The sequence below is a fragment of the Staurois parvus genome, unplaced genomic scaffold (assembly GCF_062004578.1).
Source record: "Staurois parvus isolate SC_StPar_1 unplaced genomic scaffold, SC_StPar_1.0 ptg000317l, whole genome shotgun sequence".
Classification (NCBI taxonomy): Eukaryota; Metazoa; Chordata; class Amphibia; order Anura; family Ranidae; genus Staurois; species Staurois parvus.
This window is the reverse complement of record NW_028318113.1, coordinates 262,278-274,385: the sequence shown is the minus strand read 5'-3', so window position 1 is coordinate 274,385 and position 12,108 is coordinate 262,278. Positions and strand designations below refer to the sequence as shown.

At 41.9% G+C, this 12,108-nt stretch overlaps 1 protein-coding gene across 1 annotated transcript in view; it reads right to left on the bottom strand.

Annotated features, from left to right (window-relative positions):
- Positions 1–214: 214 nt before the first annotated feature.
- Positions 215–12,108, bottom strand: part of LAMA1 (laminin subunit alpha 1) — a 250,596-nt gene continuing 238,702 nt past the window's right edge. Inside the window, exons 61-63 of the mRNA XM_089683630.1 lie at positions 10,081–10,214; positions 4,750–4,972; positions 215–1,844 (exon numbers count right to left, since the gene is read on the bottom strand). Coding sequence (XP_089539756.1) covers positions 1,684–1,844; positions 4,750–4,972; positions 10,081–10,214 — 518 coding nt within the window. The 3' untranslated portion in view covers positions 215–1,683. The remainder of the gene's footprint in view (positions 1,845–4,749; positions 4,973–10,080; positions 10,215–12,108) is intronic.

Below are 12,108 nucleotides of genomic sequence, written 5' to 3'. Positions count from 1 at the left end.
GGATTTGTGGTTGTGTTTATTTGCCACATCTTAGTAAAATTCTGTTGTGGCAAAAGCTGGTGTTGGGGTTGCTTTCCTTGTTCATGACTTCACTGTATCCTGGGGAGCCCACCCCGGTACACAGCTTACAACTGTTTATTCATTTAATTCTAGTTGGTCCCTTTACTTCATAACCTTTGTCTAAACAAAAAAAAAATGACACACCACAGCCATGTAAAAAGCAAACTGAGTATATTTAATTGAATTAAAAAACAGATTTTAGAGGTTGTAAAATGATTAACGCTGAAGAAATCAAAATACTGTCAAGTATTCAGCACCATCCAGCAGTAGACACAGTAATCAAAATGTATTAAATCTACTATTAGACTACCAGAGGTATTTGTGGTGTATATGTGTTTTTACGTATACAATAACTGGAAAATGTTCTAAAAGATTGTTCCTGAGCTGGAAATATGTTATGATGGAAACATTCCTGGAATGTCATCATAACATACATTTAAAGCTGAACTCCAAACGGCTAATACACATATATGGAATCTGTTTTAACTGCTAAAGGATTTCAATAATTGGTGTCATCTCCCCACTCCCAGACTTATACCTGTAGAGCATGGATCTCCAAACTAGGGACTACTGGCCATATCTGGCCCTTATGAGGATTGCACTTGGCCTGCAGCTAGGGTCAAGTCCCTGTACTGCTACACTGAGTACAGCCATGCTGTTAGTTTGGTAAGGGTGGACCACTGATAGTGAATCTGATGTAAGAGGAGCTCTGATTGGGGTGTTGATGTAAGGAAGAGCTCTGATGGGGACCCTTGATATAAAGGGGCTCTTATGGGGATTCTGATGGCAAGTCTCAGAGGAATCTTAATGCAGTGTCTGATGTAAGGGGAGACTGATTTAATAGAGGACTCAGATGTAATGGGGGACTCTTAAGGTGGACTCTGACATAATGGGGGTTCTGATAGGGACCGCAATGTTATGGGGGTTCTGATGGGGACCCTGATGTAAAGGGGGACTCTGATGGGGGTTTTGATTTATGTTACTGAAGTTCCTTCTGCTGTGTTCTGAATCATATCATGTGAATTCCAGAATATTCAAGTAAAACTTACTCATTCATTTATCATTCATTGATTTATAAAACTAATTTGTTGTTTTTTTTTTGGCACATAAACATAAAATATACAATGTGGCCCTCCTAGTGAAAATTTTGGAGACCCCCACTGTAGAATAAAAGAGAAGTAGCAGACCTATGAGGTCACACCTTTGCTCACTACCAATATGTTCTTTGTAAGCACATTTTCCAAAAACACATCTAATTGGCTTGCGCTCCTATCCATCCTTCTCTGTCTGAATGCTGACATATAGGTGATTGCAGGAAGCTGATATCAATCTAAATTAAATTACTTACACTAGGTGTGTTTAAAAATAAAATATTGATTTATAAATGAATAAAGAGCTGCATTCATTTGTTCTAGTTCTGTCTGGAGTTCAGCTTTAAAGGGTAATAGTCATCAAACCTCATGAGATGATACTGCTAATGCTTTGCTCTGCCACAGGGTTATTATCACACCTGAAAGCCTGACACAGCATGCTCTTAAATTATCTCATGTGATAAAATCACTTATGATTAATATACCCTTTGTGTTTAGGAATGGCGTGAGATACTGACAATATGCCTTTTGTCTATAGCTCTGCCCTTGGACAAGAATGAGGGAAGACTCCACGTAAGTCGAATGCTTTGCTAAAGTCGTTGGCCTCAGTCTGGGTGCCCTTCATCAGTTTCAGGTTCCTTATGCAACCACGGAATGAAATCTGGCTGGTCAGACAGTTTTGCTTCACACCAGCTATGCAAAACAAAAGAAAAACAGAATGATCACATTAAAAATGTTTGACTTTGAATCCTTTGTAAGTACAGTTGTTACACCTAGAATACCAATATCTATTGCAGGTATTGCTTGCTAAGTGAATTTTCACCACATTAACTAAGCTAAAGGAAAATTTCTTTGCAAACTGAGTAGCCAGTAGTCTGAGACAGCAGTGCCTTACATCTCGCACTGCAGATAAATGAGGCTCCAGGCAAAGGAGTGCCTAGGCATGCTCAAACAAAAGGAAGAACACTACTATTTTTCAGAAGGAATTCTAGAAAAAATATACTTTTTTAGAGTACTGCTCTAGGCACAATAAATATTTTAAAAAAACTCCCTACAGCATAATCTTCACTTTTTTAGTTCAGTCCACCGTAACAAATAACTGTACTGTCTGGTGAATCCGGTCTTTGCTCCTTTGGAGAGCTAAACCAGCAATTGGAATCTTGCTGGATGCTTGGGTTTCTCCATCCTCTATATGACATTCATATAATCCATCATACCTACTTTACAGCTGGCTTCTGCTTTGGAAAGGGTGACGCCACAATCCTTGGGTGAGATCCTGGGAATGCTGAGTATCCCAAGTCTCATGAAAAAGTGCAGGAATTGTCTCCCACATGCTTTATGATCCTCAGTATTTCCAGGATCTTGCTGGAAAAATTGCGTTTTCACCCTCCCCTAAACACCCCGGGCACAAGTCAGCCCTACGGTAACTTTCTTGGTTTTCACACGTGTTATTTTTACAGCTATAAAAAGTAAATTTATGGTTGGAGAGGTACGGTCAATGCAATAAGCAGGTTTCCCTTTTAGTTGGAGCTCTGCTTTATTTTCACCTTTTTCAATTCACTCCAATACATTTAAGCAAAATGGCAAAATTTCACTGAAATCTCCCAATTTTTCGGTAAGCCTCAATATTGCCCATTCACAAAATTAAGGGGAAATCTCCACAAAGGAGTCACATATGGAAAAACCTGACAGAAATGTTTACTTTTCCCCACCCTATCTAAAACTAAAAAATAATTGAGCGTATGTAGGAGACAACACAAAAGTACCAATTCAACAAATACATTTATCTCTAATATCATCAAATGCAGCATTAAGAGGAAAGAGTTACAATTCACAAAGCTGACATTGCTCAACAGCTATTTGTCTACTCAGCAGAGGGTGAGGTCTGGCTCAAATCACTGCCATTAGTGACTCATCCTTCCTTCCATGTGGCTGAGGCAAATCTCATCCACACACACCTGGGAACAGGCTATTCTATTGGAGTGAGGTGATGTGCCTAAAGAAGGTATCTTATCGGATTTTATCTATGGCTACAAAAACCCTATTATGACTGAAGTGAATTTATAAGGCCTGGGATTTGTGCTAACCCTATAGCTCCCCACACACACGTTACAATATGATTGCATGATCTCCTTTAGATCTACCAACAGCTATGTAGTGCAAGAGCCTGCCTCACTAAATACAGATTGATTGGATTGTTTGGATAGGTCTTGATATTACATAGCTTTGGTAAATCTAAAGTTGACCATACAAAGATAGAATAGTCAGATTGTAACACGTACGGTGACCCTTAGGGCTCATTTAAACTAGTGTCAAGGACTACCACTCCTCTTAACAGCTATTCACACTCAGATCCCTTTTCAAATGAGTTTGACAGGCAGAGAGGAGAAGATATGTCACCTCCTCGCTGCCTGTTTTAATCTCTTAAATGGTGCACTACAGTACCGTAACTACCTGCATTGCATGTGGTTGCAGCATAGCCCTATTTGCTTGAAAGGGTCACGTTAGATGGGTGGTAGTGCATGCTGAATGTAAAAGACAGTAAAATGCCTGCAACAAAGCAAAGCATCGCGGGCGCAACATTTGTACACCCGCAGCCACTGTCTTTGCAGCTTAAGAGGGAGCGGTTGGGGGCAGTAAAAACATGAATCAGATGCATGGTTTTACTGCACCCCAAACTGCTAGTGTAAACAAGCCCTTAACCATTTTAAACTATGTTATTATAACACCTTTTCCATGCCTGCTGTTATAGTGCCTTTTCCATGTTTTCTGTTAGTTTCTTTTCCATGTTTGCTGTTATAGTGTCTTTTCCATGTTTGCTGTTATAGTGCCTTTTCCATGTTTGCTGTTATAGTGCCTTTTCCATGTTTGCTGTTATAGTGCCTTTTCCATGTTTGCTGTTATAGTGTCTTTTCCATGTTGCTGTTATAGTGCTTTAACCATATTTTGCTCCTATAGTGCCTTTTCCATGTTTGCTGTTATAGTGTCTTTTCCTTGTTTGATACTATAGTGCCTTTTCCATGTTTGCTGTAATGGGGCATTTCCATGCTTGCTGTAATGGGGCATTTCCATGCTTGCTGTAATGGGGCATTTCCATGTTTGCTGAAATGGGGCATTTCCATGTTTGCTGTAATGGAGCCTTTTCTATATCATCTCCAATTAACTGGTGTATTCTGCATATGAATTTGTCATTAGGCCTAGAACGCTCACATCAGCCTCTAATATTGTAAGTTCATTTTTTTTGCAAAATATTATAACCCAAAAACTGGAAACTAGAAAAATTACCATGATTTACGGGTGTACTCACACTGGCAGTTTTAACCAAGCCCAGGCATGGTTTTCCCCCTTGGTAAAGTTCATTTATGTAGTATAAGTTCATTACAGTATGAATATTTCTTGTTGTAAGGAACAACTACAGAGCAAAGTAGCGTTTTCTATTATTTAATGAATTTATAACAACTTCTTTACTACTAGAGAAATAAACTGTTAAGTTTGTGACTTCAAGCAGGAAAACATCTTACAAATCCCTGTAAAATATGACATTCTTATGTTATTTATGTGTTTAGGCAAAGAAAATACGTTAGATGTAGACACTTACCTGGATAGCCACCAACATAAACTGGATTATTTGTATCTGCAGAGGTAGACTGGACGTGAGGACTGTCAGTCTGAATTGTGTTTCCATCTACTATGAGGACAATTTTGTGCTTTATCTTATTGGCATGGAGCTGGTGCCACTTTCCATCACACAGCGAGTTTGTGTCTTCTGGCTTATAAATTGCTGTTATTCTACCAGCTCCATTGTTCACATGGAACAGAACCTGTAAAATATCATTCATAGACAACTCTAACATCCATGGATAAATAATGACCCATAAAAAGTCAGACATTTCTATCTGGACCTGCTCTAAAATGGTAATAATTAACACAATATACACTGCTCAAAAAAATTAAAGGAACACTTTTTAGTCAGAGTATGGTATCAAGTCAATTAAACTCCTGGGATATTGATCTGGTCAGTTAAATAGCAGAGGGGGTAGTTAATCAGTTTCAGCTGCTTTGGTGTTAATGAAATTAACAACAGGTGCACTAGATGGGCAACAATAAGATGACTCCCAAAACAGGAATGGTTTTACAGGTGAAGGCCGCTGACACTTTTTTTCCTACTCATCTTTTATGACTGTTTTTCATTAGTTTTGCATTTGGCTAGGGTCAGTGTCACTACTGGTAGCATGAGGCGATACCTGGTCAATACAAAGGCTGCACAGGCAGTCCAACTCCTTCAGGATGGCACATCAATACATGCCATTGCTAGAAGGTTTGCTGTGTCTCCCATCACAGTCTCAAGAGTATGGAGGAGATTCCAGGAGACAGGCAGTTACTCTAGGAGAGATATACAGGGCCGTAGAAGGTCCTTAACCCATCAGCAGGACCTGTATCTGTTCCTTTGTGCATGGAGGAACAGGATAAGCACTGCCAAAGCCCTAAAAAATGACCTCCAGCAGGCCACTGGTGTGAATGTCTTTGACCAAACAATCAGAAACAGACTTCATGATGGTGGCCTGAGGGCCCGACATCCTCTAGTGCGGGGCTTGAAATAGCCTCTGGCCTGCTCGCCAAATGCGAGGAGAAATTCTTGCGTGGCAAGCGGCGAGCACTGATGGAGCGGCTGCACCTGCTTTCCAAGCCTCATTGTGAAGCCGAGTTCCGGTTTCCAACTTCCGGTTTCTGGTTTCTTCGTCACCGCCATTACACTGGCAGTGCCGCTGAGGGGACAGGTACAGGAGAGGTCTGCTCTCCGGTGAAAGGAGACACCCTCTCCACCACTGTGGGGGACTCGAGGAGAGGTCCGCTCTCTCCTGCCGCGGGGGATATGAGGAGAGGCCCGCTCTCCACCGCCTTGGTGCAATGTTTTTTGGCCATCAAAATAGGCACTTTTTTCTTTTTTCATAATGCCACACTTCTCTAAGGTCTCTGCTGGAGATAAAAAATACAACATGTTTACAGTAACTATTATTCCATGTTTTTTGGCATCAAAATAAGCACTTTTCTTATGCTATACTTCTGTAAACTAAACTTACATCTTTTAAAAGAGACTTTAGTTACTAAAGTCTCTTTTTAAAGATGCAGGAGATAAACAAAAAAAAAATACAAAATGTTCACTACAAGTTTAAAGCTGTAAAACTTGATATTTTGATTGCACCCTATTGCTATTAAGCTATTGCTGTTATGTTTAAATTGAGATAATAAAGCTATGTTATAATTGCAGTTTTTTATATTTTGGACTCTTTACTCTAAAGAAAAATGTAATTTCATAAGCTCTAAGGGGGCGTGGTTGGGGGCAGGGGTGGGGTTGGGGGACAGGCCGGTGTGGGGTTGGAGGTGGACCTGGGCAAGGTTGGGTGGGGCAACTGGTGGAGAGTAAGGTTTGTGCCTGGCTAGTACGTCTAGACTCGAAATTTTAAGCCCTGCTCTAGTGGGCCCTGTGCTCACAGCCCGACACCATAGAGCTCAACTGGCATTTGCCATTGAACACCAGAATTGGCAGGTCTGCCACTGGCACCCTGTGCTTTTCACAGATGAGAGCAGGTTCACCCTGAGCACATGTGATAGACGTGAAAACGTCTGGAGAAGCTGTGGAGAACTTCATGCTGCCTGCAACATCGTTCAGCATGACCGTTTTAGTGGTTGGTCAGTGATGGTCTGGGGAGGCATATCCATGGAAGGACGCACAGACCTCTACATGCTAAACAATGGCACCCTTACTGCCATTAGGTATCAGGATGAAATCCTTGAACCAACGACAATGCCCGGCCTCATGTGGCAAGAGTATGCAAGGCAGTTACTGGAGAATGAAGGAGTTGATACCATTGAATGGCCTCCATGCTTGCCTGACCTAAATCCAATAGAACACCTCTGTGTTATAATGTTTTGGTCCATCCGACGCCACCAGGTTGCACCTTAGACTGTCCAGGAGCTCAGTGATGCCCTGGTTCAGATCTGGGAGGAAAAACCCCAGGACACCATTCGTTGTCTCATTAGGATCATGCCCCGACATTGTCAGGCATGCAAACAAGCACGTGGGGGCCATACAAACAACTGAGTACCATGTTGAGTTACTGCAATGAAATTTCAGCAACATGTACTAGCCTGCGCATCTTTGTTTCACTTTGATTTTTGGGGTGTCTTTGAAACCAGTCCTCTGTAGGTTGATAATTTTCATTTCCATCATATAATGGGGCATCCTTACATTCCTAACACATTGCCAAGTCTGTAAGCAGTGTATATAGAAGATCTACACTCACTGGCCTCTTTATTAGGTACACCTGTTCAATTGCTTTGTAACACAAATTGCTAATCAGTCAATCACATGACAGCAACTCAATGCATTTAGGCATCTAGAGGTGGTGAAGATGACTTGCTGAAGTTCAAATCGAACATCAGAATGGGGAAGAAAGATGATTTATATGACTTTGAATGTGGCATGGTTGTTGGTGCCAAACGGACTGGTCTGAGTTTTTCAAAAACTGCTGATCCACTGGGATTTTCATGCAAAACCATCTCTGGGGTTTACAAAGAATGGTCCGAACAAGAAAATATCCAGTGGGTGGCAGTTGTGTGGATGGAAATGCCTTATTGATGTCAGAGGTCAGAGGAGAATGGGCAGAAAATGGGTTCGAGATAATAGAAAGACAACAGTAACTTAAATAACCACTTGTTACAACCAAGGTATGCAGAATACCATCTCTGAATGCACAACACGTCAAACCTTAAATCAGGTGGGCTACAGCAGCAGACCACTCCGGGTGCCACTCCTGTCAGCTAAGAAAAGGAAACGAAGGCTATAATTCGCACAGGCTCACCAAAATTGGACAATAGAAGATTGGGAAAACATTGCCTGGTCTGATGAGTCTCAATTTCAGCTGCAACATTAAGATGGTAGGGTCAGAAATTGGAGTAAACAACATGAAAGCATAGATCCATCTTGCCTTGTATCAATGGTTGAGGCTGGTGGTGTAATGGTGTGGGGGGTATTTTCTTGCCACACTTTGGGTCCTTAGTACCAATTAAGCATCATTTAAATGCCACAGCCTATCTGAGTATTGTTGCTGACCATGTCCATTCCTTTATGACTACAGTGTACTCATCTTATGATGGCTACTTCCAGCAGGATAATGCACCATATCACAAAGATCAAATCATCTCAAACTGGTTCCTTGAACATGACAATAGCCTCCACATCACCATATCTCAATCCAAGAAAGCACATTTGGAATGTGGTGGAACAGAAGATTTGCATCATGGATGTGCAGTCGACAAATCAACAGCAACTGCGTGATGCTATCGTGTCAATATGGACCAAAATATCTGAGGAATGTTTACAAAATTTTGTTGAATCTATGCCGCAAAGAATTAAGGTAGTTCTAAAAGCAAAAAGAGGGTAGGCAGGAGAGAACACACAAGGCGGATAGCAAACAGACAAAGCTTTATTGAGGCAAAATGACAGTCACTCAATAGGGGGGAATTGCAAGGGGGTGACCTCGCCACTAGGGGAATAGTAAGGAGAGGGCAAAAAACACTTGTAGTCCAGCCCCAAGGGGCAAAGGTAAAGTCTCTGCGACAGATTGTAATCCGACAGGGGGGTAGGGGAGCAGCTCAGGAACAGTTCAGGCAAAACAGGGGAAAGCATACACTCACGGATCAGACAGGGTGCCCGGTCTCCCAGGGATATGATAGCATGACACCGGTACCTGTTGGTGTCCGGAGTAGGCAGGTGGTCTCTCCCTTAGCTTGGGTCTCAGGCCGGCTTGCATGTGTGATCTCCCCCCTTTGGCTGGGGGTCTCAGACAGGCTGGCGTGTGCTGTCCCCCCCCTCTGGCTGGGGGTCTCAGGCAGACTGGTGTGTGCGATCTCCCCCCTTTGGCTGGGGGTCTCAGGCAGGCTGGCGTTTGCGGTCTCTCCCCTCTTTGGCTGGAGGTCTTAGGCAGGGTTAGCGTGTGCGGGGTCCCTCCATCTCTTTGGGGTCTTTGGCAGAGTTGGCAACGAGTGTCCCGCCGCAGCTGGGCTCCCTCGATGGCTGCGCAGCGGAGAAGAAAATCATCGGGGAGCCCAGCATCAGCCTTCTTAAGCTGATGCAGGACGCTCTCCGGTTGTCCTGGCAACTGTGGGCGAGCCAGGGCTTCCCGTGAGCTCGACCTTTGTCCAGGCACATCCGCAAGCGTGAGAACTCTCCATGCCCGCGCTGCGGATGACAGGACTGGGTGGCGTCAGTCTGACGCCATGTTCAGGAACATCCCCGCAGGAGGTTCGCACCTCTCCGAGGAGAGGTGTGAATCTCGCTATCTCTGGGGAGAGATAGTAGTAGGGGCGACAATGGTGGAGACACTAAATTGCATTTGGGGACATAAAGCAGGATGCCATGAAAGGAGATACATTGATTGAATTTGGGCTATAAACCAGGATGACAGTGGGGGGGGATGACACATTTAATTGAATTTGGGGACATTTGGCAGGGTGAGGGTGGAGGGGATGTATTGATTAAAGCTGGGAGCATTTGGCACAAGAGAGTGGGACATTGAGGATGTACTTCCTCTGGGCACAAGGGATTAATGAGAGAATTAGTTGGGGCTGGCAGAGCACCTATATTGTGACAGTACCTAACAAAGTGGCTAGTGAATGTATATCTACATACAATGTAGTACATGTAATCATTGGAAGGAAAACATCAAGCTAGTGTTTGGTTCCTGGCTACTATTATAACAGGAAGATTTCTCATAACGTGGAAATAAATATATGTTACCCTTGTGCAGCTGCTTTTATAGTACCATTTTAATTGTATACTGCTGCTTTTAAAAAGACTTTTCCACCTTCACCTTTTCATTTTGGCTGTAGGTGGAAAATGTTACATTTCCACAAAAAATGAACTTACCCTGCCATTCACAATTTCCAGGCCAATGGCATCCACTTTAGCGCTACTAATTCCCAGGAGAACGCTATTCCTGGAAGTAGTGCGAAATTCTAGAGATATGTTCAAATCGGATCGTACTTTGTAACCGTCTTTTACTAAACAAAACAAAAGGTAAAATGTGTATATCAATGCACAACCCACAACATAATTACATCAATTATCTTTATATTGTTTATTATCTTATTGAATTTCCCTCATTTTCTTCACCTAATTATCCAAAATGTAACTTGTCGAGTTGCAAGCAATTTATCCTCAAATATTATAATACAACAACCACTTTTTAATGTATTATTTTGACACTATTCTTGTGCCCTATTCAACAGTACCTCATTAATTTACCTTTATTAAATAAACAGACACATGCTGGTTTATCTGATTTGATAAAAGCTACTTTTAGCTAAGTAAATTGTACAGTTTTTATGTGGATGGTAATTTTCTATTTCATATACTGTATACAGTGTACACCATAAAGGCCAATTTAAACACATTTTCTACAAAGTTTAGTAGTTCACTATAGCAAATAGAATGTATGTTTCAGTCACCTGATATCAATAAACATAAATCTTAATGATTGCGTTGTCTTACTGTACTTAAAACATATCTAACCCCCCAAAATAAAAATGCAATATATTACAGCTTAACAAGCCTTAGATGTGATGACTGCATTCGTTTTCTTTTTTAGGCTTTTTTTTCCCTTTTACTTTCACCTGGTGATCTGGCCAGTAAATATGTTATTTTTCAACTTCCTTTCAACAGACCAAGTTGTCCAGCAAAATTGAAAGTTAGCGGGTTGAGGCAAACCACTTACCACTGACAGGGGTGCTTACGACCATCAGCTTTTCATACAATTTAAACCTCTGACCCAAAAAGAAAAAAAATATATATTTTTGTCACTACCGTATTTTCCGGCGTATAAGACGACTTTTTAACCCATGAAAATCTTCTCAAAAGTTGGGGGTCGTCTTATACGCCGGTATACGGCATGCTGACACTTGGGCCCTGATTCACTATTGGGCGTGGGCGCATATTCATGGGCTTAAGCCCAATTTTCATGGGCGTCTGTCTATTTTTTATCCTGCAACCTAATTCACTATTGACCAGAGCCCATAAGCAGATGTCCAATCTAATTCACAAAAAGACACACGCCCGGAATCAGACTCACAAAGCAGACTTGCTAAGAAGCAAGTCTAACACCATGAAAAATCACTGCAGAGACATGTTCACTTAGAAATTTGCTTTGCCAAATATCAGGACTTCACTTTAAACAATATCTGCTATTTCAAAAAAAATTAAGAATGTGTTAAAAATCGTTTTTTTGAAGGAAATCGACACAGTAAAAATCTAGACGCCCGTGCAGTGTCTTTGGCAGATACAACTGAGCATGTGCAGAACACATTTTAGACTTCTGCCATGGGCGTTTGCTTTTTAGCCACTGACTAATAGTGAATCTTACTGTGGATTCCTCTGACAGCCGACACTCGGTCGTGACTACTGTGTTTAATAAACAGCACTCGGCATATCTTCATGTAATCTAACTAGATTTCCTTAGTTCTAGTGATTCTATTTTTGTTTCTTATACTTTATAATTATTTCTGTAATGATTTTACTTATTTCAAAGGTCTAGATAATATTTATTTTGACAGCTGAATGTAAAAATAAAGGTCCGCAATAAAAAAAAAAAACAAAAAAAAAACAGCGTGGGTCCCCCCTCTCATCCTTACCAAGCCCTTCAGGTCTGGTATGGATATTAAGGGGGAACTCCACGCTGAAATTTAAAAAAAAAACAGCGTGGGTCCCCCTCAATATCCATACCAGACCCTTATCCGAGCATGCAGCCCGGCAGGTCAGAAAACCATACCAGGCCATATGCCCTCAACATGGGGGGTGCTTTGGGGCAGGGGGGGCTCCCCCCCCAAAGCACCTTGTCCCCATGTTGATGAGGACAAGGGCCTCTTCCCCACAACCCTGGCCGGTGGTTGTGGCGGTCTG